The 25,291-nt window shown below is 60.2% G+C and overlaps 1 protein-coding gene across 3 annotated transcripts in view; it reads left to right on the forward strand.

Annotated features, from left to right (window-relative positions):
• Window positions 1-6,747: 6,747 nt before the first annotated feature.
• UVSSA (UV stimulated scaffold protein A) overlaps window positions 6,748-25,291 on the forward strand; it is a 29,381-nt gene continuing 10,837 nt past the window's right edge. Inside the window, exons 1-12 of one of the 3 annotated variants that reach the window (XM_061145341.1) lie at window positions 6,748-6,884; window positions 7,724-7,823; window positions 8,866-9,196; window positions 9,750-9,870; window positions 10,696-10,992; window positions 11,737-11,849; window positions 12,260-12,388; window positions 19,097-19,202; window positions 23,272-23,416; window positions 23,753-23,878; window positions 24,441-24,624; window positions 24,953-25,064. In XM_061145341.1, coding sequence (XP_061001324.1) covers window positions 7,726-7,823; window positions 8,866-9,196; window positions 9,750-9,870; window positions 10,696-10,992; window positions 11,737-11,849; window positions 12,260-12,388; window positions 19,097-19,202; window positions 23,272-23,416; window positions 23,753-23,878; window positions 24,441-24,624; window positions 24,953-25,064 — 1,762 coding nt within the window. In that variant the 5' untranslated portion in view covers window positions 6,748-6,884; window positions 7,724-7,725. Of the gene's footprint in view, window positions 6,885-7,216; window positions 7,353-7,693; window positions 7,824-8,865; window positions 9,197-9,749; window positions 9,871-10,695; window positions 10,993-11,736; window positions 11,850-12,259; window positions 12,389-19,096; window positions 19,203-23,271; window positions 23,417-23,752; window positions 23,879-24,440; window positions 24,625-24,952; window positions 25,065-25,291 lie in introns of those variants that run through there. The other 2 variants (XM_061145342.1, XM_061145343.1) reach the window with 2 other exon arrangements.

Consider the following 25,291-nt stretch of genomic DNA (forward strand, 5'->3'; position numbering starts at 1 on the left):
GCCCCCGCAGTTCAGGAGTGCCCACTTCCCTTGGGCAAATTCCTCTTAATTGGTACAGCTTCTGTCACGGTGGCCAAAGAGGGCTCGGAAGCAGCTTCACCTGGCCTGGTGAAGGCAGGGTGCACCTCCTGGGCCGCCTGGTCCACCAGGTCGCCAGTGCCCAGCCCGGGTGAGCTCTGGTCCACTCACCTCCGTCCCTTTTGTCCTGCAGACACCTCCTGTGAGGATCAGGGTGAGCTCTGTGGCCTCTGCTGACCACTTCCTCACACCTGTTCTCTGCCATGTTCCCTGGCCATCTCCTTCCTGGACTCACTGCTGCACTTCGCTGGCCCTCAGCCCACCTGGGCTCCTTGCTGGTGCTGGCCACTCCAGGTTGAAGCCTCGGTCTGGCTCTCTGCTCCCTTGCCAGGTGCCCACTCTGACCCCTGGGTCCACGTCCCAAGGAGACCACGGCCTCCAGGTTGTGACTGTGCTCTGCTTAGTTGAGGCCAAGAATGGAGCACTATTTAAGTGGGGTCTCCCTGGACCCCAAGTCCACATGCCGCCCATCAGGCCTGGCACACGTGTGGGCTTGCAGCTCTGCAGACACTTGGGCAGAGCTGTCAGTGGGTTGATGGGTTCTTTGCTGCCATCCATACCCAGGGAGGGGGACAGTGGGGGTCTCTGCTGGCCTCGCCCCCATCTCTGCCTGCTTTCTTGCTCTTTCCTGTCTGTGGAAGTAGGTCTTAACTGAGCATGTGGAGGAGATGGGATTTCTGCCACGCATGCTGGTGTGTGTGGCCTGCAAGCCAGTCCAGCCCTCCGGGCTGCCCCCAAGGCCTTCCCAGGCCAGTGTCCTGGGCGACCCTGGTTCTCGCTGAGAGTGACTCAGCCAGGCCGCTCAGGCATGGTGAAAACAGAGCCCCACTGTCGGGTCCCTGGTGGCTCACCCACGGGCAGGGCAGCTCATCCTTTTTCCTGCCCATGGTTCCCACTGGCACGTGAGGGTGACTTCCTGTCTGCACACCGGTGGACATTGGGTTGCTTCCAGGTAAACTGGTCACGAGCATTCTTGGGCACTTGTGCTGAGCATGCACTCGCGTTCTATGGGAGGATGTGGGGTTGCTGGTTGTGTGTTAACATTTGCTAGACAGACAGCTGGATAAGTTTTGCTGAATGTTCACACACCTCAGCCAGCAGGCCCAGGTGGCCAGGACCCCGGCCCCCAGACTCTCCACTCGCCCCACACAGCCATCGCTCCTGTCTTCATGACTCAGGTGAGTTTCGCCTCCACTCAAAACGAATCACAGACTGAGCTCTGGGTCTCTGCCAAGTCTCACCCAGAAACATCCGTGGTCCCTGCAGCCCTGCTTCTCCACGCACACCCAGCCTGGCTGTCCACCCGCCATGGGCATGCAGGCGGTTTCCCAGAACAGTTGGTACCCATGACAGCTGGTACCCACGACTCTGGACATTCCTTCATTCCTCCTGAGTAGACGCCTGGAAGTCGAGTTGTTGTTTCCTGGTGCCCCAGAAACCGTGAAATCGGGGAGCGTGGGTCCCTTTTGTTGACTTATTTTCTAGGTTTTCTAGATTGTGTTTTAGAATCAGCTCATAAGGGTCTACTGGGAAAAAACCAGTCTGTGGGGTTTAAACTGGAATTCTGTAGAATTCCTAGGTTGACTTGAGGATGGTCTCGGTCTACTTGAGATGGGAGGATATTCCTGTGATCCTGGAGGCCACAGATCCAGGAATAAGGTGCCAGCCACTGGATCCTGGCAAGGCCCTGTCCACACAGGAGGACACTGGTCCTACAGCATTGGAGTACCACCCTTGCACCCTTCTGACCTCACTTAGCCTTCAGTTCAGTTCAGTTCAGTTGCTCAGTCGTGTCTGACTCTTTGCGGCCCCATGAATCACAGCACGCCAGGCTTCCCTGTCTATCACCAACTCCTGGAATTTACTCAAACTCATGTCCATTGCGTCAGTAATGCCATCCAGCCATCTCATCCTCTGTCGTCCCCTTCTCCTCCTGCCCCCAATCCCTCCCAACATCAGGGTCTTTTCCAATGAGTCAACTCTTCACATGAAGTGGCCAAAGCATTGGAGTTTCAGCTTCAGCATCAGTCCTTCCAATGAACACCCAGGACTGATCTCCTTCAGGATGGACTGGTTGGATCTCCTTGCAGTCCAAGGGACTCTCAAGAGTCTTCTCTAACACCACAGTTCAAAAGCATCAATTCTTCAGTGCTCAGCTTTCTTCACAGTACAACACTCACATCCATATATGACTGGAAAAACCATAGCCTTGACTAGATGGACCTTGGTTGGCAAAGTAATGTATCTGCTTTTTAATATGCTATTTAGGTTGGGTAACTGCCTCCAAATAGAGTCACAGGGAGATAATGGTTTAAGGAAGGGGGGCCTGATTTAGTTCATAAAAGGGACTTAAAAATCAACAGTTCTGAGTCTTGCAGTTCATGACACACATTCTCACCACATAGTTACTCAGATTTACTTTATTTCTCTCATTCACATTTTATAGTTTTTAGTGTACATGCCTTGGACATATTTTGTTAACCTTAATTACCTCAAGATTTTTAATGCTATTGTACACTTAATCTTTAAATTTCTCTTTCCAGTAGTTCCAATATGGTAACAGACATAGTGGTTTTATATATAGACCTTGTAGCTTGTGACCTTGCTAAAGTCCTTCACTAGTCTTACTTCTTGGCAAATTTTAAGGCCTATTCTATGTACACAATTGTATCATCTGTAAATAGAGACAGTTGACTTCTTTCTTCTTAATGTCCATGTCTTGTGTCTCTTTTTCTTCCCTTCTTGTACCAGCCAGAGCCTCCAGCTCATGGTTAAAACAGGAGGAGGGTGCCGTGGCCTTGTCTCCCTTCTTGGGCAGAAAGTGTCACTTTTCACTGTTAAGAATGAGGTTTCTGCAGGTTCCTCTGGGTGTTCCTTACCAGGTTGAGGGAGTCTCCTGAGAATTATTATCGTGAATTGATGAATTTTGTCAAATGTCCTTTTTTCTGTCTAAAGAAATTACCATGTGATTTTTCTTCTTTATTCTGTTGATATGGAAAATTACATTCTTTGATTCTGAATGGTTAAACCAAACTTGCCTTTCTGGATAAATCCCACTTGGTTTGTTATGTTTTTTATGTATGGCTGGATTTGATCTGCTAGGACTTTGCTAAGCACATCATCTGTAATGTGCTCTACTATTGCAATGCCTGTAGGACACGTTGTGATGCGCGGTCATTCCTCTTCTTGATCAAGTTTTTCTCAATTTTTCCTCGATCAGTTTAGCTACAGTCAGTTTTCTATCAATCAGAATTTCAATGCTATAGATATTACAAAGCACATTTTGGATTATTTCCTCCCATTGTTCATTTTCTTTTTAATTGATTTCTGCTCTTTATTGTTTTCTTCCTTCTGCTTATTTTGTTTGTTGTTGTTCAGTCGCGCAGTTGTGTCTAACTCTTTGTGACCCCGTGAACTACAGCACACCAGGCTTCCCTGTCCTTCACCAACTCCTGGAACTTGCTCAAACTCATGTCCATTGAGTTGGTGATGTCATCCAACCTTCTCATCCTCTGTCAGCCCCTTCTCCTCCTGCCTTCAATCTTTCCCAGCATCAGGGTCTTTTCAAATGAGTCAGCTCTTCACATCAGGTGGCCAAAGTATTGAAGTTTCAGTTTTAGCATCAGTCCTTCCAATGAATATTCAGGACTGATCTCCTTTAGGATGGACTGGTTGGATCTCCTTGCAGTTCAAGGGACTCTCAAGAGTCTTTTCCAACACCACAGTTCAGAAGCATCAATTCTTTGGTGCTCAGTCTTCTCTACAGTCCAACTCTCACATCCATACATGACTGCTGGAAAAACCATAGCTTTGACTCTATGGACCTTTGTTGGCAAAGTGATCATCTCTGGTTTTTAATACTCTGTCTAGGTTTGTCACACCTTTCAAGGAGCAACCATCTTTCAAATTCATGGCTGTGGTCACCACCCACAGTGAGTTTGGAGCCCAAGAAAATAAAGTCTATTTTGGATTTAATTATTCTTTTTCTAGCTTCTTAAGGGGAAGATTACTGCTGTGGAGCCTTTCATTTCTAACACAAACATCCCTACATTTTAATGTTTTTTTCATGCAGTTAAAAATATATTAGTTTCTGTTGTGATTTTTTTACATGACCCACGGACTATTTAGATGTCTGATGGCTAATTTCCAAATATGTGGAAACTTTCCAAATATCAGTTAAATTCTAATTTAACTCTGAAGAAGTTTTGTAATATTTCTTAAACCGTAAAACCACTGGTGATGAATTCACTCAGCTTTTGCCTGAAATGATTTCATTTCACCATAGTTTAGTTTGGGGGGCACATTTCACTGCACATATGATCCAAGGTTGACAGTGTTTTTTCTTTTACTGCTGCAGGGTTTTTTTTCATTGCTTTGGAGCTTGTGTTGTTTTGGCCAAGAAATTTGCTGCTTTCTTGTCGTTGTAATGTCCCTTTTCTCTCCAACTGCTTTTAAGGTGCTTCCTTGTTCTTGTTGATTCAACATTCAACCAGTATTGAACATCTACTGTGTGCCTGACATCATGAAACAAGACAAAGATCCCTGTCCTCATGGAGCATACCTCCTGAGAACAGAAGAGGAAAAACCCCAATAACCTTAAGATGAGATTAGGAACCTGTGTGAGAAAGGGTTATAAGCACTGTGGGACAAAGTGGACCAAGTCCCGAACAGGCAGGTAGGGGCGGCTTCCCTGATAGCTCAGCAGTAAAGACTCCGCCTGCCAGTGCAGGAGACACAGGTCTGGTCCCTGGGCCAGAAGATTCCACACACAGCCCATGTGTCACAACTGCCGAGCCTGTGCTCTAGAGCCTGGGAGTCACAAGTACTGAAGCCTGCACACCTAGAGCCTGTGCTCCAAAATAAGCCCTGCACCTCAACTAGAGAAAAACCCACATGTGCACCAAGACCCAGCACAGCCAAAAAGAAAGGGCTGGGGCAAGGGGGTCTTGTTACAGCAAGGGAGGTGAGAGGCTGAGGGACGACATGCCAGGCAGGATGCACAGCTTTGCAGGCATGGGGTGGCTTCCGGAAGCCCCACCGGCTGCAGAGGCGGGGAGAGCAGGAGGTAGGTGGTGGGGTGACCGGCACAGACCCGGAAGGCCCCGTGGTCTGTTAAAGTCTCTGGCTTCACCGTGGGATGGGAGCCAATGAAGGGGCAAGATCACACGATCTGACTTTAGCCTCTAGGGGGTCCTTCTAGCTGCGACGAGGTGAATGGTCTCTAGGGGGTAGGAGAGGGCAGAGGTGACTGCGGGACCGGCTGAGGGTGTGGCAGGGACCTGGTGGTGGCGGCAGAATGTCCAAGTGCGCAGATTCTGAATTCCCTCTGAAGGCGGGGCTGTCTGGACATCTGAGCTGGGGGAAAGGAAGAGGGGTCCAGGGGGCCTCCTAGGTCATTGGCCCAAGCGCGTATAAGGACAGAGGACCCCCGCCATCGGCTGAGACGAGTGGGCGGTGGGGCAGAGACAGGTCTCCAGGAGAGGGCCGCGGAGAGGAGTCCAGGGAGGGGAGCTGGTGAGGGGGAGGGGCTTCTCATGGGAAACACCCTGTGGCCACAGAAGGGAGACCAGAGGCGGGGGCCTGCGCAGGGAGGCCGGCGGTCACTTCTTTCGCTTTTTAATTCGTTTTGCCTCATTTTTCGTTCCTCCCCCCGCCCTCCCCCCTTTCTTAATAGCTATTTATTAAGCTGTAATTCACACACCACAAGAGCCACCCTTTGCAAAGGTACAACTCGACCTTTCAACACAGAGACGAGGTTGGGTAACCACCAACCCTGATCCCGGGGCCCCCGCCCCTCCCTCCGCTCGGGGTCCCCCTCTTCTGGGCGTTCTGTGCCAGCGGTACCACACGGTCCAATCGGCGTCCTGTTCTCCGTCCCGAGACGGGAGCCCGGCGCGTCGGGCACCGCCGCCCGCGGAGGGGCGCGGGCCAGCCGGCCTGCGGCGCCGTCGGCCCCCTCTGTCCGACCCGGGCCCCCGCACACACCCAAGCTGCCGTTCGCCGGTCCGTGCGGGCGCCGCGAGCCTGGGGAGCCTCCCGAGGGCCCGGCTGCGGCGGGTGTCCGAGCACGCGGGGCCGTTAGGCCTGGGGGTGTCCCTGCCGCGGCCTCGGGAGGACCAACGCCCAGCCCCGCGCCGGTCCCGCACCCGGGACGAGCCAGGAAGGGTCTTCTAGGGAGGGTCACCCGGGCCGGGCTCCCCGCGCTGCCCACGGACCTGGGCACCACCCCTCGGGGACGGCTGGGGCGTCCGCCGAGGCCCCGGCCCGGGGAGCCCTCTGGGAAGCGCCAGGGGGCAGCGTCCGCCGCGACGTGGAGAAGTGCGCCCACCTGGAGGCCCGGAGCCGGGGAGCCGCCACGCTTCCGGCGCCGACGCCGAAAAGCCGAACGCGCACCCCGAGTCGGGCCCAGACCACGCGCACGCGGCCCCTTTAAGGCCTTGCCGCGCCCGCCCGCCTCCTTTTTTCTCGCGCGTCGTAAGCCCCACCCCACCCCCTAGTTCGGGAGCGCGCCTGCGTCACAGCGCAAGTCTCGGCCCTGACCCCGCGTCCACGCCTCGGGGGTCCAGGCGGGCCAGCGATCGCAGCGCTTGGGGTCACGTGACAGTAGGAGGGCGGTGCCTGTGCCGGAAGGGGCGGGCTAACCAGAGAGCGGCCGCCAAGCCGGCTAGACGGGGCTTCGGCCGGTCAGACCTTCGCCCCCGCTCCGCCAGGGCCAGGGCGGGCCAATGACTGTCGAGATCTGGAGCACGTGATGGGGGCGGGCCCTTCGCCGGAAGGGCGGGCTGAGGCGAGCGGCCCGTAGCGCGGTAGGTGGGGCTGAGGGGCGGCCGAGCGGGCCGGGGTCGGAGTGCAGCCGTTTCTCGGGGTTGCTTCCTTCGTCCACCGCCCCATGATGCCCCCGCTGCGCCCTTCTCTGGACGCCGCCCTCTTCGGTCCGGCCGCACCCTGGACTTTAGGACGGGGGCTCGTCGGCCCCGACTGGCCCGAGGGCGGCGGGGCGCTGGGGCTCTGCTCCGGAGGGCGGGCCTGTCCCGGCGGCCGAGCGTCGGCGAGGGCAGACGTTACTGTTGGTGGGAGACGCGGCGGACCGCCGGTCGTCCTCGCCACCCCCGACTCCTGCGGCCCCGGCCCTCTCCCTGCGGCGCGGGCTCCTCGGCCTCCATACCCGCCTGTGGCGGCTGCCCGCGGGCAGATTGAGTTGCACCAAATCGCCCTGCGGGTCTAGAGGCCACCCTGTGGCTTTGGGAGGCATGGTCAAGCTGGCGGGGGAAGAGGTGCGCCTGCTGTCCTGCGGGAAAGCTAACTTGAGTGTAATTCAGGGCGTTCTGGTCATTGCCTTCCCGCCGAGCGTGACTGCGTGCTCCGTGGCTCTCGCTGGCGGTCTCAGATTGTAGACTTCCAGAGCACCGTTCTGTTGTTGCCCTTTTCCTAATTACCATCAAAAATGTCTTGTTGACCCGGCCCGGAATCTCACCTTGAATTAAGTTTCAGCATCAGGGGGTCAGAGGTCAGGTCGCAAGGACTTTTCAGCGTTGTGCCTACACCCTGTGCCCAACACATAGTGGAACCCAGCGAACATCTAATAAAGCCCAGAGCTGTGAAATACTAGGTGGTCTTTTAGCGTCTCTGTGTTTCCTGTTTCTAGATATGGATCAGAAACTTTCAGAGTTGGTAGAAGAGCTCACAACTTCAGGAGAGCCCCAAGTGAACCCCGAGAAAATGAAGGAACTGAAGAAAATTTGCAAGTATGTCTTAAGGCTCAATGTCTCAGCAAGCCTGTGACAAGCCTAGGAGATTGTGGGACTACCCTGGGGTCAGCCGTCTGCTGCCTGTCCCTGTGATCGCTTCTCTGCTGGGAAAGAACCGGCAAACGAGCATCCCCAGGACATCTCCCCAGGGCCCTGCAGGGCTTGGTCCTGTTCTGGGGCAGCAGTTCCAGGCAGGGGTGAGCAGCGTTAGGGAGAACAGGTCTGTTCCATTCTCTGTGTGGGTGCCTATCTTTGAGCGCATGTGTATGATTTAAGGGTTACTTAGTGTTGGAACATGTGTGGGAGGAAGGTTAGAGGTCACAGAGGTGGACTCTTGTGTTGGGGGGAAGGTCCTGTATGTCTTTGGACACCACTCTTCTTAGCCAAGAGCTTCTCAGGTGCTAGCAACAGAAGTGAGGATATTTATTGGTTATTCTTATCATGTGTTTACAGAACAGAACTTAAGTGATCATTTAAGTGATAAGAATTGACATTTTGGTAAAATGGTGACTCAGGTCAGGTTTTGCTGCACTCCCCGAAAACCCCCAAAGAGCAGGGCATGCGGGGTGGGGAGGGTGAGGATAGCTGGGAAGAGGAACAAAAGAGGGGTTGCTGTGTGTACACCTCCCAGGGTGGCTCCCAGAAGGCCACAGAGCTTTCCAGGAGGGGCTGGGGGGCGGGGGTGGTCTCCCTTTGGGTTGGGGTCTCTGCACCGCTGCCAGCTGGGTGGGCCGAGAGTCCTTCAGGCCCTGTGGGCACTTGGCTGTGGATGGGCAGTCAGCCGGCCGAACGAACGAAAGCGCCTGGCTGGGTCTCAGTGAAAGTGTGAGCACTGACACAACCTCCTAGGGTTTTCACGTGTCAGGAAATGTTTTTTTTTCTGTTCGTCTTAATGAAGGTAGTAAAAACTTTGGCTTGTGGGCCATCCAGCAACAGGCAGGGCCCAGGTTTGGCATGTGGGCAGCGCTTGTCTGACCCGGGGGAAGGGCAGACGGCTCTGGAAGTGCCCGTGTCCCTGCCACCGTGGCTGTGTCTCCAGGTCTTCAGAGGAGCAGCTTGGCCACACCTACCACCTGCTGATGACCCAGCTAAGCCAGGAGCATGCGGAGATCCGCCTCTCCGCCTTCCAGGTCCTGGACCAGCTCTTCGCCAGGTCTCACCAGTTCAGGACGCTGGTTGTTTCCAACTTCCAGGAGTTCTTGGAGCTCACGCTGGGCACCGACCATGAGCGGCCCCTGCCACCCCCCAGGGAGGTGGCACAGAGACTGAGGCAGGCGGCCACCCGGGCCATCCGTGGCTGGAACGAGAAGTACGGCGCAGCCTATAAGAAGCTGGCCCTAGGCTTCCACTTCCTAAAGCACAGCAAACAGGTGGGCAAGCCCTGCACTGCACCGCCTGGCCCGTGGGGTCTTGGCCCTGGTTTCCACAAGATGAAAAGGAGTGTGAGAGTCATCTGCTCAGACACAGCCCTTTTCTGTGCCGGGCTCTGCGCTTGGGCCTAGCCAGTCTGGGTGGATGACACCTGCTAGGACCGGTACTGCCCCCTCCTTCCCACCCGCTCCAGGCCTGTGGCTGCTGCCCCCTTCCCGCTGCCCCCTGGGGTCCCCTCGCGCTTTGTTGTCAGGCCCTTGGGTCTGGCCAGCAGCCTCCCTTCCCACCTGCAGCATATGTGTGACTGGAAGCCTTTTTACCTGACTTCACCGGGATACGCCGACAGCTGTGTTCACCCTGGGGTGTAGTGTCGCCGTCGAGTGTGTTACTGGGTGTGTTAAAGCAGCAGGTGTGAACTTAAGATCATAGCATTTCTGCCCGTGGTGCTTTTGAGGATAGTGGTGCTGCTGTGTCTTCTGTTAGGCCTGGTTGCGAGTGACGTTTTCGTTGGATTCTTTGTAGTTGGGTCTGACCTTTAGCTAAACTTATCAGGTAGATTTCCAAGACTCGGATGCTCGCACTCTGGCAGAAAGAAAACGAGCAGAAGAGAAACAGAAGCGCTTGGACAGAATCTACAAGGAAAGGTCTGAGTGGGCAGCGAGGGAGATGGAAGGTGAGCTATGGGGAATGGGGGTGCCGCTCCCCTCCCCTCCTGCTGCTCCTTGCCAGGCAGGAGCTCAGGTCCATGCCCAGCAGTGCACCCCTGTCCCAGGGCCTGCTCTGGGAGTTTGGTGGCGGAGGGCGGGGGAAGGAGGAGGCCGGAGGTCAGTTGACCTCGTAGCCACAGGAAGACCTAGATCCCCGGGCACCTGGCGCCCTGCAAGGAGCTGCCAGGACCGTGGGCACAGGGGTCGCCCTGGAGGAGGTGCCGGCTCCGGCTCACTGGGGGCTTGGGGGCAGGCGGGTAGACAAATTGGACGGAGTTGGTTCAAGTTGAGGGCGGGGGAGGCCCCCTGCAGGCCGTCTACCCTCTCCTGCGGCCCCGACGGCCACGCTGCAGACCCACATCCCACGGTGGTCTGAGCGTCGCCGTCCATCTGGCCCCAACAGCCACCACCTGTGGTCTTGCCCATCTCCCCAAATCCCTGTGCCAGCCCTCCCTGTGGGGGGCAGCCAGGGCTGGGAGCACCTTGAAGGGCGGGGGTCAGAGACCCTTCCAGAAGCCTGGCCTCAGGAAGGCCACAGAGCCGGGGAATCCCGCGGGCAGCCACAGCCAGAGTGGGCTGGTGGGGCGGAGCTGAGCTCGACAGGGAGCGGCCGGGAGTGCTGTCCAGGGAGGCTCTTGCTGGGCACGGCTGAGGGTGTCACCCCGAATGTCCCGGAGTGGTCTCCGGAGCAGGGCGCCTGCCTGCTTGTGGGGGAGGGGGTGGGGCACGCTGTGTCCCCTCCTGGACGCCACTCCTGCTGGGGCTGAGCGAGCCGCGTCCTGTCCTCCTAGAGATGTCCGCGGAGATCCGGGGCTGCCTCACCGAGCTAGAGAGCTGCTTCCGACTGCTGCTGCCCTTCGACCTCGACCTGGTCCCCGGGGCCGCTGGGTGCCCCGTGCCTGAGGAAGGCGACAGGGACGAGGAGCAGCCCTGCTGCAGCAAGAGCCTGCCCGCCTGCACACGCAGCCCAGGAGCCGTGGGCACGGGAGGGCCGCCCCCGGAGGACGGGGACGGCGACCAGGATGGGTTCGTGCGGCAGCACGGGCTGGGCTCCCGCCAGTACACGCTGGCCGTGGACCTTTCCCCAGGTAGGGCTGCCCGCACGCTGGGCCGCCGGGTCCATGGGCCCGGGGCGCTTCCGGTGCTTGGGCCTCTCGGGGCTGTGAGGCAGGCGCGGGAGGGGACTCCGGCGTGGGGGCCGCGGGGCGCCAGCCCTCTGACATGCAGGGCTCCCCGGCTCGGGCCAGAGGGCAGCTGGGGGAGGAATCGAGAGAAACAGTTTCCTGCCACGTTTGTGACAACATGGGCCGTGACCCCACTGGCACCATGGGGCTCCTGCATTCCAGCCCCCGTGGGTGAGAGGCAGACCGTCTGTCCCACCCCACATGGCTTGGGCCCCTCCAGTGGGGTGAGGCTGAGGCTGGAGGTCACTTGGCCTCCGCAGCCACAGGAAGACCTGGCCCATTGGGCACCTTGTGCCCTACAAGGAAGTGTCAAGGCCTGGACGCAGGGGTTGCGCTGGAGGGGGTGCCAGCTGAGGCTTGCGGGGGTGGCAGAGCTCACGGGGAGGACCCGGGGCCGAGGGCCGGGTGGGGCCTCCATCCCGAGGGCAGTGTGGGCGTGGGGGGCGGTGGTGGTCCCCTGACTTCACAGCCTGGAGACGGGCCTTGGGATCAGGCTAGATCCGCTGTGGCCAAAGCCACAAGACAGTCTCCTGGGTCAGCAGGTTGGGTGCTGGGTGCCGGGTGATGAGTGGCTGGCGGGTGGTCCAGTCTGGGATACCCAGTGACCTGCCTGGGTGGTGGGCCCTCCGATGACTGCATTTGCCGCAGACAGCCTGAGGGTGCGTGAGAACGAGGACAACTCGGCCGTCATCCGTGCAGCGCAGGATGCGCTCAGGCTCATCCAGAACAAGCTCCTGCCGGCTGCATGCTCCTGGGTCCAGGTGGGTTCCTGGGTCCGGGTGTTCTCCTGGGTCAGGGCGGGCTCCTGGGTCCGGGTGTTCTCCTGGGTCAGGGCAGGCCCCTGGGTCAGGGTGTTCTCCTGGGTCAGGGCGGGCCCCCTGGGTCAGGGTGTTCTGGGTCAGGACAGGCCCCTGGGTCCGGGTGTTCTCCTGGGTTCAGGTGTTCTCCTGGGTCAGGGCAGGCCCGTGGGTCCGGGTGTTCTCTTGGGTCAGGGCAGGCCTGTGGGTCTGGGTGTTCTCCTGGGTCAGGGCGGGCCCCTGGCCTGGGCGTGCTCCTCGGTCTGGACAGGCCCTGGGTCCAGATGGTCTGTATGGGTTGACAGAGGGCGCAGGGCTGACTCAAGGGGGGAGAGCGGGTACCTGGCCTAGGAAGTGATGCCGTGTTCTCGCAGCTGTTCACTCGTGCGGGGACTCATGGCGGGCACTTGGAGGGCGCCATCCACCTGAAGGCCAAGCTGGAAACTGCCTTGAAGAGGTCCCGGGAGCTGGACATCGCACCCGAGGAGGGCCGCAGGGGGGAGGTGAGTGCCCCCCACTGGCTGTGAGGATAGCCTGGGGCCATCCCCCTGATGGGAGCTCAGCCCCAGGTGTCCTCGTGTATCCTCACCAGGAGCTGACTCATCTGAGCACCAGAGACCATGGCCAGGCCCTCCCCGCAGGTGGAGGGGCTGGGCCAGGGTTTGGGCAGGAGGTGGCGGAGGTGGACTAGGGCGCTGGGTGGAGGGCTGGGGCTCTAGTGAGGGGCCCAGGAGGAGAAGGCCCAGGGGAGGCGGCTCCTGAAGTGCCCATTGGGCCCATCCTGTGGGCTTGGTGGCCTGTGAGGGCCTGAAACTTCACGTCTGGAAGATACCCGTAGAAAGAGGGACCTGGGTCCTCCAAGAATATTCTAGGGGAGAGGGGTGGAGCACCTGGAGGGTGTACGTGGGCACAGGGGCCGGCCGTAGCTGCAGGGGGTATGCGCAGGGTTGGGGAACCGCAGCTGCAGGGTGTCTATGTCGGGTGTGTGGAATCATAGCTGCAGGGTGTGTGTGTGTGTGTAGGCTGTGGAATTAGAGCTAGAGTGGGTGGGTGTGTGTGTTGGGTGTGGGGAACCACAGCTGGACCTTGTTAGTGATTAGAACACATAAGCTGTGGTCAGAACTGCTGCAACAATAAGCAGCAGAGTTCCCTGAGCATGAGGCGTGCGGAGCTGAACGCCGCTGAGTCACGCTTTGCCACCTGGAGGAGACAGGGTGGGTGTGGGTGTCAGGTGATGGGTCCCAGCCCCTCCAGTTTTTCGGGAGGGCCCGGGGTGGGCAGGCACCGTTTTTTGCTGAGGACGAAGTCAGGTGTAGGCCCCCGTACTTAGAGTGGAGAGTGGTTAGCGCCCTAAGCTTTGCGCACCCTTGTCCTTGCCCCTGGGCCCGAGGCGCGGGTTGCAAGGGTCTCTGAGCTCAGGCCGCCCTCCGCCTCCTGCCCTGCGCTGTACGGCCCTCGGGGGCCGGCAGGGGGCGCTCTGAGGCCGCCCTCCGCACTCCACCCCCGACCCCCAACGCTGCCGCCCGCTGCGCTGCGCGGCCCTCGGGGGCCGGCAGGGGGCGCCCTCGCCCTTCTGCGGCGGGCGGGCGGACCCGGTCACGCGCTGGCAGCCTGGCCCTGCTCCCGAGGCCGCCTCTCTGCAGGGCTTTGCTGAGCACACAGCTCAGTGAGAAGTCAGTCAGTTCTGGGAGTTGTGACCTCGATACTTGTTTCACAGTGAGAGAGGGTGCTTTCTGTGCGCAGGACCCTGTTTCTGAGCCTCAGCAGAGCCTGGGCGCCGTTTCGGGGCCTGGCCTGAGGGCAGCATGTGCTGTGGGGGTCGGGGATCAGCGCTGTGCGCCCCTTCACGGCCGGCTCAGCCCGGCCCACCTTATGCAAAGGTCATCTCGGTTGCTGTGTCGGTGGGGTTGGGTGACCCGCCCCGGTGTCTCCCAGGTTTGCTGGGCTGGAGGCAGCCAGGGCTTTGGGGAGACCCATAAGGGGGGGCCCGGCAGCCCTGCCTGCACCTTACGGCCCGGGACCAGCCTGCCCTGCAGGGCTCCAGGCCCAGGACCAGCAGCAGAGCCTTCAGAGTGTCCTGACTCGGCTCCCTCGAGGGCTGCCGGGAGAGGCCAGCTGCTGGGAACCAGCCCTGAATGGCCCCTGGGTCCGATCCAGCTTGAGTGTCAGCGGGTCACTGTCTGCAGCCGGGCAGCCCCGAAGGCTAGGAGGCACGTGATCAGGTCAGAGGGGGCCCTCTGCAGGGAGGAGGCTGAGGACCTGACGGGTGTTCAGGGTGGTCCAGTTGGGTCGGGGGGCATGGGGTCAGCGTGGTGGCTTCAGCAGATGGAAGCTGGGCTGCCCTGTCTTCTCCTCTAAGAGCAGACTTGGAGGCTTGAAGCCCGTGAGCACATGCTCATCAGTTCTCTGGGCCGCGGGCCGGCAGATGAAGTGATTGGGCGTGCGGCTGAGTGGCAGCGCCCGCTCAGGCAGCCCACCTCTCATAACAGCCCCGCGGCGTCGTCTGTGCGGCTCCGCGCGGCCACGGTGACGACGCACAGACCACCGTCTTTGCTTGGTCGTCTTCTCGTGACACGTCTGCAGTTTCAGTCTCTGCCTGGTGTCTCTGCTAGTGCAGGCTGAGTTAGGAGCGTGTGGTTCAGTACTTGGGACTAACACCGTGGGAGACGGGCGGGTCTGAGGTCCTGCTGTTCCCACCGTGTAGGCACCACCTGACTGGGGCCTCTGGTCAGATTTCCCATTTTAGTCTGTGTTGCCGTGTTCTTTTCCTTTTGATGTAGGTGTTCTGTCTTTAAAGCGAATTTAAGCCAGCTTAAATAATGTGTAACTTTTGTTTTATGTAATTTTTTTGTCTTATGGCATGTCTGTTCCAGCTCCGTGTGGAAGCAGGCAGAGATTGGTCTTAGCTAGGTCGATGTGGAGCATCATTGGTAGATTTAGTTTCCAGCCCTGTTGCTGGAGGACAGGCCTAATAATCCATGGCTGCTACGTCTGTTACACTGATAAAAATCCTTGGAAAACTTTTAAATTGCCTGCTGTTTAATTATGTAGCGATGATCACCACTTACTTTGTATTGTGTGAGTCACAAAATGTTAATCTCCACCCACCAGTAAGTCAGAAAATAATGATTGTATGCATCAGTCTGTCCAGGCTGTCCGCAGAGCGGGTGTTCTCTCAGCCCAGACTCCTCGCTGCGGCCCCTGGAGCACCCCCACGACGCTCCCCTTCTCCCGTTGTCGGCAGCCTCGGGTTTAACCCCCACACACTCCCACTCGTTGCAAGGGCACAGATCCCGCGTGACCTGGGTGACGGCTTCTCCTGTTAGTGGCTGGGTGGGCGCTCCCTCGGCTATACTGTGCTTCAGGAGCCGCATGCCGGCTTCCTGAGCAGAGAGCCTGGGGTGAAGTGCTGACCGTGCCGTGGCCCCAGGGAGGCAGGGAGCTGAATCAGCTGCCAGCAGGGCCTTGTGCCTGGCCGGGCCAGTAAACCTTCCTGGGGGCCGCTGCCTCCATCACCCTCGCACCAAAGGCCGCTGTGAGGGGGCGGCAGCCGGGGCAGGGCTGCCCTACTCTCCTGAGGACCGGGAGCACGTTGGCTGCTGTGGGAGCAGCTTCCCACCCCACAGGCCCTGGGCCCTCCCTGCCCTACAGCCCAGCTCCCCAGCACCCTCCAGGGCGGCTGCTCTCTCCTGAATACTTTCACGTGTGGTCTCCTTAATTCCAGACTCAGCCCTATGAGGTCAATTCCATCCTTACCCCTGTTTTACAGATGGGAAGGCTGGGTCTGGGGGAGTGGTATGGGTCTTCTCACTGAGGCCAGGGTGCATGGTGAGCATGTGATCTCGCCCAGAGGCCGGGCTGGGCGAGGCCAGCCAGCCCACATTAGGCCCCAGGCAGGGTCCCGGGAGGAGGGTCTGCCCAGCCTCCGCCTGGAAATGGTGGCCGGGCGCCTGGTGGACCTGAAGGGGCAGTGGCGGCCTCGCACACCCCTGGCCGGCTGGCCTCGGTGCTGGAGCAGCGGGGGCAGGTGGGAAGGGGGCTGGCGGCTCCAGGCCCCTCCGTGCAGGAGAGCAGCAGCGCCCCGCGCCCGTTTGAGGTCTGTGATGGTCAGCACCCGCCCACAGCAGGCCCACACCTGCCGAGGTGCGTCCAGGCAGTGGAGATGCACATGAGATATTGGCCTGGCTGGGCAATTTGCACGCGGTCCAGGGAGGGCATTAGCATATAAATAGCAGCTGTGATGACGACCCTCACAGCTGAGCACGGTTAATTTTTGGTTTATAAGATAGAATGGGGTTTTAAGTGCATTGCCATCAAGCTGAGGAGACAGATGCAGCTTGGCGCTCACTTGTCTGACGGGGCCTTACATCATTTTTTTTTTTTAAAAGGGAAACATACACACATAAAACTGAACAAAAGTGATTTCTTGGGTGAAAAGTAATGGCGATGGTGCCCCAAGTTAATTAGATTGCACAGAATGTGTTTAATGGTCCAGCTCTATCGCAGGCAGGCCTTGGGCGCGTAGATCTGGGAGGTGGCCCTTCCCATCCTTCTCGAGTAATTAGCAACCCGCTACCCTACTTCTGTAATCGGATTACGTTGTATATTTTAGCCATTTTATTGCTTGTTTAATTATGATCTCAGAGCCTCATTTTTCTAAATCCTTTTAACTGGCTGAGAATCAATTTGTGTGGAATGAGAGGAAGGCCCGGGGCATCCTCTGCCTCCCTGGGGCCCTGAGGGTTCAGTCCTGGGGCCTGGGCATCAGCTGCAGGGCCTGGCCTGCCTGCCCAGCCTCCCAGACGGGCCCAGGACTGGACCTGGCAGGGAGGTTTCCCTCTGGGCCCCTGGGCGAGGGCAGGCTGCTTTCTCAAGCGTGTCTGGTGGTCTCTCTTCATGATGGGGAAGCTCGGCTCCCAGCAGACTGCTCTTGAGGACCGTTAGCAAGTCTGACCCTGCTGTGCAGGCGACCTGCCCTCACCTGATGCCCGCAGGCCATGACGTCCCCCAGGACCCTCAGGGGTCTCTGTGCCCCTGCTGTGCCCCCAGCTGCCTCCCACCCATGCCTGGTGTGGCTTCTGACCTGATCTGTGACCTTTAACCTTGAGAGGAGGTTGCTACTGTGGTGCCCGGGAGCGCTGGGCTGGCCCCTCAAGTGCAGGTAGATGTTTTCTGTGGGCCTGGACGTCCCCAGCTGAGTGTTCCTCCAAGGCTGGGAGAGGACTGCCCGACTTAGGTGGTGGGGGGGTTCCCTTCCGCTGCCCTCCGGGGATGGGGTGCCCCTGGGCTGGATGTGGGAGGGCCTCAGGGTGCTCAGCACCTCTGAGCCCCGCACAACATGGAGAACTAGACCTTCCTGCGAGTGGAGCTGTCCCAGCCCGAGTTCAGAGCAACAGTGGAGCCCCTGCTTCCCTGGGGGCCTGGTTTGAGGGTCACCCCGGCCTCCGAGGGGTTTGGGACGCGAGAGTGGCAGCGACGGCTGCAGTAGCTCTTGTGGGAGGATGCTGGCACTGCCCGTGCAGAGCTGTGCGCCAGGGTCTGGGGCTCGAGGAGGCCGGCCTGCGGGCCTCATCAGCGCGCATCTAGGCGCGGGAGCCGGCTCCCGGGCTTGGTCAGAGGGATAAACAGTTTTACCTGGGGGAGAGGGTATAATTCCAAATAGTTAGCTAAGCAGCCAAATGTTTTTTAGGAAATGAAAATTTAATAAAAGTCCCAGGTGAAATTCAAGGGTGTGAGCAATAAGCATAATATTTTATGAAAATGAGCTCCATATTTAAAGTCTGGCACGGCGTGTTATGCATTGTAGCACCCAGTCCACATCTACCTTTTGGAAAATTAAAACACATAAATTCTGTTTAGTGTTTGATACGCACGGCACTAGCCGGGACCGTAATGCCCGAAAACCTTGGGCTGCTTTCCACCTTTCATAAATTCCTGGGTAGATTCTATACAAAAATAATTTTCAGGTCCGCGGCTCATTGTTATTCAAACGTGATTGATCGTCGTCATTTGCTCGGCTCTGGAGTTAAGTGCCCCTGTCATTTCCAAAGAGTATAATTGGGACGTTTCACAGGTCAGCGGTGGAGACAGGCTTCCCTTTTGATCAGTGTTAGACTGATAACAAAAATTACAGTTTCCAATGATTAATGTCTCCATGCCTCCCAGACGCGCGCTGCGGCTTGCGCCCAAGCTGAGAGCATTTGCATCTGATTAGGCCTCCCAGCCGCTCCTCAGCCTCTGGGTCCTGGGTGCCTTGTGGCCTGCCCTGGGGCCTGCGGGCCAGTCCTCGTCTGTCTGCCCTGGGCAGCCGTGTGCTGCAGGGCCTGGCTGTCGGGATGGACCCTGGTGGGGAGGGTGACGGTCTGTGGTCCGTGCGAGCATCAGTCTGGCCGCAGTCTCCCCTCTGAACGTTTCTCGCAGTCAGGCCTGGGGCTGCAGCCCCTCAGACTCCGGGGTGTTTCCGGGTGGTGCTGGCCATGCGACCCAGCTCCCAGGTACATCCGTGCTGTGACCCTCTTGGGAAGGACAGGCCCCCACACCCTGTCCCAGGGGTGCAGGGGTTGAGAATGTGAGGAGAGGGGGCTTTCTGGGCCTGAGCGGCACGGGCTGCTGACCCCGACCCAGGCTGCGTGTGGCCCCAGCGCGTGGCGTGAACGCGAGGCAGCTGCCAAGCTATTTTCCGGAGGAGCCCCTGGCCCCTGCAGTGAGCCCCTCATGCTCCAGGTCCCTGCTGCTCCCACCTGGCTGGGTGCTGCCAGGGAGGGGGCGGAGGGGGAGTGGATGTCGGGGCCCTGGGTTCGTGGGGCGGGTGGGGGCTCCAGGCTCACAGAGCGACAGGGAGGGCCGCCCCGTCCAGGGGAGGCATCCTCTTCGGTGGCCTTTTAACAAGCCGCTCAAGGACAAAACGTTCTGGAAGTGCCGTAGTCACAGCCGCAGTGCTGGACGCCTAGGGCGCTGCTTCTGCTCTGGCCGGAGCTGGGTGGAGAGCTGGGACCTCGGGCCCATGGGGCTCTGTGGGCTGCAGCGTGCCTATCTGTGGGTCTCGGCAGGCTGGCCGGTGAGGCGCACGCGGGCCGCTGTGGTTTAGGGACACGGGCCGACCGTGAGTGCAGCCGAGTGGTGAGCGCTGATCCCGACCTGGAGGTGGTCCACAGAAGCGGGGCTGGGACTCTGCCCGCGGCCGTCACTCACAGCTCGCGGTGTTTCCACAGACAGCAGGCCCCGAAGATGAGGACGAGGATGAGGACGACTTCCTGGAGGTCCCGGAGAAGGAGGGCTACGAGGCCTGTGTCCCCGAGCACCTGCAGCCTGAGTGCGGTGAGCAGGGGCGTGGGCCGGGAGGGGGCCCTCAGAACGCGGCCCCTGAGGGCGGACCTGGGTCCATCCTGGGCCCGCGGAGCAGGGGGCCGGCCGCAGGGGTGCCCAGTCCGTGCCACATGGTCCTGGGGTCTCTGCCGCCCTGTCAGGCGCTTGCTGACCTGGGCCATCCCGAGTCCTGGTCCCGTCGGTGGGGTCATGGGCTCGGCCTCTGGTCCAGGAGCCCCAGGGCCCCTTGGGAAGGCACCGCTGCCTCCTGCCTTTGCCAGGGGGCTTCTGTTCGAAAAACTTTGAGGAGACGCATGTGCGCTGGGGCGCCTTGTGTCCAGAGGGAGCGAGTGAAGCTGGCGCCACATGTGGCTTGTGTGGGAAGTGAGTGAATAGTTGACTCGAGGTTTGAGGTGGTGTGTGAGAGGAGACTGAGTTTGTCCAGGAGTTAGGTGCTCAGGCAGTTGGAGTGTGGACGTGACCAGGGTGCCCCCCACCCCGGTGTTCGAGGCCCTCCCTGGGCACCTGAGGGTGCAGCCACTGCTCACCACAGCCCTCTAGCCCCCGCCTCAGCCTCACGCTGACCTCACTGGCCACGCTGTCCCAGCGCGGGTCTCTGAACCCTGGGCCGCTCCTGGGGCCTGGCCTTCTGCCACGCCCCTCCAGGTGCCTGGTCTGGGCCCGCATCCCCCAGGCCTCGTCCCACGCCCTCGAGGCAGCAGGGGTGGGTGCTGGAGCCCTGAGGGGCCCGGCTGTCTCCTCGGTCTGCCCTGGCTGCCCCCCTCGAGGGGGCGCTCGGTCTCCAGGCACCAGCGTAGGTGACCACGCCCGGGTGCTGCCAGCCCACCGCTTGTCCTCATGGTGGCCGGGCACGCAGAGTGGAGCCGAGCTGCTCCCCGGGGGTTTGTGGGCCGGGCCCCCCTGCAGGAGGGGCCTCTGTGCCCCAGGACAGGCCTCTGATAGCGGGCGGTGGGAGACCCCTTGCTCCTCAAGGGGTCCGGGGCCAGGTCTGCACTGTGGACCCCAGCGCTGCGGGACAGCGCAGGAAGTGCTGGGCACCAGTTCATAATGCCAGTTGATCTTCGTCACTGGTTTTCAATTAAAGGTGATGACTCTGCAGTAGATTCGTCTAAACCCGCAGCTGGGGAGACGGCACCCGTTTCTTTCTCATTTCTTTCTCTGAATTTTCACTGAGGGGCTTTTATCTTCTCCTTAATCCTACCATTTCTGTCAGGACGTAATCTCTTTCTCAAATTTACATTTTAATTACAAGGCCAGCTGAACTAGGTAAAATCAATAGTGTCAGGCTTGAGCCCAGCTCCACGCTCAGCCCCCGCCTCCCGTTTCCTGCCATCGATCCCGCCGCCCCGCCTGCCGCAGCGCAAATAGGTGCCACTTGGTCACTTTAAACAAAAAGGGGATTTAGACGTTTTTGTGATTCTTCCTAGAGCCGCTGTGGGAGGAATTTGAGCTGAGGTCCGGGCCTGGGTCCGGTGCCCTGGTTGGCAGGTGGGGCCCATGGCTGCCGGGCTCCCATCGGTGTTCTCCCCAACAGCACGGTTTCCGGGGCCGCGGACTCTCTTGCTTTTTGGATTTTTGCTTGAAAGTGTGTCATGGAGATTGATTTTCTACAACAGTGTGAGAATGGTAGTGTTTTCTCAGTGCCCTGACTGTTTACCCTGCTTCAACACGCTTACCCATCTTTTTAATGGTTTAAAACAACAAATCAATGAAAAATATATTTCATTCTTGTAACTCTTAGGAACTCTTGTATCGATTGTTGGGCAGTGATTGTATCCACCTTTGTAAGTGCCACTGCGGCCACTTATCAGCCTGCCTACTCACATGCGCGTGGCCATGCGTGTGCACGGGCTGGGAGCACTGCATTGCCAAGATCGCGGGTCGGGGGCCTCTGGAAGGCCTCGTCCCTGGACCTGGGGTATGCTAGTGACAGAGACTGGTCCCCGCCTGCCTTCCGAGTGTGCTCAGAGCTGGGGGCTGTGGGTGACCCATACGGACCTGCCGTACTGATGAGTGGCTCTGCCCCGGGTCCTCCACTCTCAGCCACAAGCACTCAAGAAGCAGGGGTGAACCCCACACTCAGTCTGTGCGTGAGCTTGGAGGGCATCTGGAGCAGGGAGGGCAGGCGAGTCTCATGAGGGGCTTGGAGGAAATGTTTTCAGATTTGTGGGCATCGTGAGGCTTCTGCAAAAGCACCAGACAGCACGTGGGCAGGTGTGAAGCCGCGTGCAGACACCAGGCTCTGTGCACACAGGGAGGCCGCGTGCAGAGACCAGGCTCTGTGCACACAGGGAGGCCGCGTGCAGAGACCAGGCTGTGTGCAGACAGGGAGGCCACGTGCAGACACCAGGCTCTGTGCAGACAGGGAGGCCGCGTGCAGACACCAGGCTCTGTGCTACAGGGAGGCCGCGTGCAGACACCAGGCTCTGTGCTACAGGGAGGCCACGTGCAGACACCAGGCTCTGTGCTACAGGGAGGCTGCGTGCAGACACCGGGCTCTGTATGTACAGGGAGGCCGCATGCAGACACCAGGCTCTGTGCACACAGGGAGGCCATGTGCAGACACCAGGCTCTGTGCACGCAGGGAGGCCGCGTGCAGACACCAGGCTCTGTATATACAGGGAGGCCGCATGCAGACACCAGGCTCTGTGCACACAGGGAGGCCACGTGCAGACACCAGGCTCTGTGCACACAGGGAGGCCGCGTGCAGACACCAGGCTCTGTGCACACAGGGAGGCCGCGTGCAGACACCGGGCTCTGCGTACAGGGAGACCGCGTGCAGACACCGGGCTCTGTGCACGCAGGGAGGCCGCGTGCAGACACCGGGCTCTGTGCACGCAGGGAGGCCGCGTGCAGACACCGGGCTCTGTGCACGCAGGGAGGCCGCGTGCAGACACCGGGCTCTGTGCACGCAGGGAGGCCGCGTGCAGACACCAGACTCTGCACAGCCTGTTTTCGCTCTCGCTTCTCTCTGAGTGAGTCCTTGCACACAGATGGAAGGATGGAGGTGCCGTCAGGAGGCCAGGCGCAGGGCATGGTGGTCTGTACTGTGTCAGTGTCTTCATAGCTCTGCTCCTCCGGGGCCTCTGGCCCCTGGAGCTGCCCGCCTGGCCATCCTATCAGTTTTCTCTGTGTCCTGGGAAGGGTTTCTTGGATGGGAGGTCCAAGGTATCTACTGTAGAAGCCGCAACCTTGACACCTAGTGGAGCTGGGTGAAAACCTCTAAGTTTGAACATCATCCCCCCGACCTCATACTCAACTGCATGTGGTGCCTGTGGATGGTCACGGCCTCGGGAGAAAAGCTGCTCAGACCTTTTTCTTCCCCTCTGATGGTTCTAAGTACCCTTCTGAGAGACTTGACTGTTCTTCCTGTTTCCTTCTTGCCCTCAGGGAACCCCTCCATCTTCCTCTGATTCCAGGAAACCTGGACTCTGTTTCCCCTGCTCCAGTCATTTCCTCTCTTTCTGGGGTCAGGTGACGAGGACGTGGATACACGTCACTTCTCAGTGTGCAGAGAGCTGCCCGTGCGTGTGTGTGGCCGCCTGCCATCGCGCATCCCCGCCGGGGCTGTCCTCCCCAGGCTGCTTGCGTCCCCTCTTATTTTCTGCTGCCTTCTCCAGCACCTCTTCAGTTCTCGTCTCCTGGGTGCTTTGTTCGCTGTCTTTCCTGCCATGCGGAGGAGAGCTCAGAGAGGGTGAGGCCCTCAGGGTGGAGCGCCTCTGGGTCCTGATGGCTCCACCCCCTGCCTCCCGGGACGCTGGCCCCGTGCCCAGCTGAGAAGGGCTGGCAGGGGTCAGGGACAGCCCGGGCACTGGCACCGGTGGGGCAGGGGGCCTGGTGAATGCGGTCCAGGGGTGTCAGAGACACAGCCCCTGCCGCTCTGGGCACTCGGCCCAGACGCCTGGCCCGCAGAAATCGGTGTCCGGCGGCCTCGGCAGGGAGAGGCCAGCTGTGGGGCCCGGACCAGCCGGGCAGATGCTCACACAGGCTGTGCCGTCACCAGGGGGTCTGTGCAGGGTCACGGGGGTGGTGACCGAGAGCAGACATTTCTGTGTTCCAGGGCTGGAGGAAGGTCTGGCCGCACCAGGCTCGCAAGCGAGGAAGAAGCCTGGGATGGACACGGACGCCTGTGACCCCACCTCTGCGGCCGCCCAGCGGCATCGGCTCCGGCCCCACGGGCCCCCAGCCTCGCCCCCAAGCCCCAGGTGACGCCCAGGCGGCCCTGTGTGCGCACCCCCCGGGCAGTGCCTGCCTTGTCCGTCCTGGGGTGGGGACCTGGGGCCCCAAGTCCTCTCTCCTGGCATGCAGGCCAGGGCTGCCCCAAGGAAAGGCCCAAGGCTCCGGGGCCAGAGGAACAGACGTCAGGGCACTCGAGCCCTGCGTGAGGAGCATGGTGTGAGGCTGGCTCCCCTGGTCCAGGCCCGAGGTGCAGGGGTCAGGGGTCAGGGCCCAGGGGTGTCCCTGGGGCCTGGGGGGTGGGAGAGGCGGGTGGCCGAGGGCGGCCCCGGGCTCCCCGTCTCTGAGCCCTGCTTGCTCTCTAGGGCTCTGCTGGCGCCCGAGCAGGCTGCGCGGCGGGCGGCAGAGCAGGCCCGAGCGCCTGTTGTCCCCTTTGGGGTGGACCTGTGCTACTGGGGCCAGGAGGAGCTGATGGCCGGCAAGGTCCTCAAGTGAGTGAGGGCCCCGCGCCCCCTGCGTGCAGTGGACACAGCTCTTAGCATGCCCACTGAGGCCCATGGGCTCTTGAAGCCCCAGGGCTGGGCGGTGGTCCGGCCCTTCCCAGAGGCCTGTGGGCTTTTTGAACCTCCCTGCGGCCCCCTGAGGGGCCTCCCCTGTCACCGCCCTGATGGTGGAGCTTCAGGACAGTGTGAGGGCTTCAGCCCAGCTCAGCCCATGCTCCCAGCTCTGCCCCAGGCCCTTGTCACCACCCCCTTCTGTCCTCTGCCTGAGCTCCTGTGGGCCGGGCCCGGGGCTTTACGAGGAGCTTCCTGGACACTGCTGCATTGCTGCACCAGCCCGCACTTTATCTGCAGACCTGAGGGGCGGGGGACACAGGTCTGTGTTTTGTTAACGCTCGTCAGGGAACCCCCCCACCACGTCCAGGCCACACTGGGTGTTAGGCCGCTGAGCTGTGCCTGGCATACCCTTGCCATGCTCGGCATCTTCGCTTCCCCTGTGTGAACTTGCAGGCCCAGCCTTGCTGTGGGCACTGAGCGGTGGGTCTGTGTGCAGGTGTGACTCGGAGCACCGGTTCTGGAAGCCCTGCGAAGTGGATGCCGAGGTGGACAGCGCCGGCGTCTCCGAGGCCCTGAGGAGCCGCTGCTTCCCCTTCGCGGGGCGGTTTGAGCCCGTGCAGCACCGCTGCCGCGCCCCGCGGCCTGACGGCAAGCTCTGTGCACGCCAGGACCGCCTGAAGGTGGGGCTGGGCCGGGCAGCCCGCTGTGGACGGGGCAGGGCTGGGCTGCGCTCCAGCCTTCTGGCACCAGGAACCCCGTGGGCACAGCGCTAGGCCACTGCACCTCGGTCCCTGCGTCCCCGCCCGCGTGGTGCTGGGCCCGGGGTCCGCGGAGGCAGACTGAGCGCAGAGCACTCTCCCGGCCCAGCTCCGTCCCACTGCACCTGGGGGCCCCCGCCTTGTGGGGCATGTGTTGGAGGGCGGGGGGTGTGAGCCGGCCCTCCTCAGAGCCGTCGCTGGGGTGGCCGGCAGCCAGGCCCGCCTCAGAACAGCTCCGTTCTCTGCGCAGTGCCCTTTTCACGGGAAGATCATCCCGAGAGACGACGCGGGCCAGCCCCTCCACGCAGAGGACAGGGCACGGGAGCAGCGGCAGCAGCTGCAGAGGCCAGCGGGGCGCCCAGGTGGGTCTGGGGGATGAGGGGCAGGCCTGGCGTGAGGATGCCCTCACCTAGCAGCCTCCTGACCAGCCCGTGGCACCTGCGGAGGTCAGCTGCTGTCTTCAGGACACGGCTCCTGTTGGGTGGCATGGGTTCCCCTACGGCTGGAAACTGCCTTGTCACCGGTGGTCTGTTGGGGTTCTGGGTTTTTTAATCTGTGTTTAAGCGTGTGAGGGAACAAGGCGAGGAAG

The sequence above is a fragment of the Dama dama genome, chromosome 6 (assembly GCF_033118175.1).
Source record: "Dama dama isolate Ldn47 chromosome 6, ASM3311817v1, whole genome shotgun sequence".
Taxonomy (NCBI): Eukaryota; Metazoa; Chordata; class Mammalia; order Artiodactyla; family Cervidae; genus Dama; species Dama dama.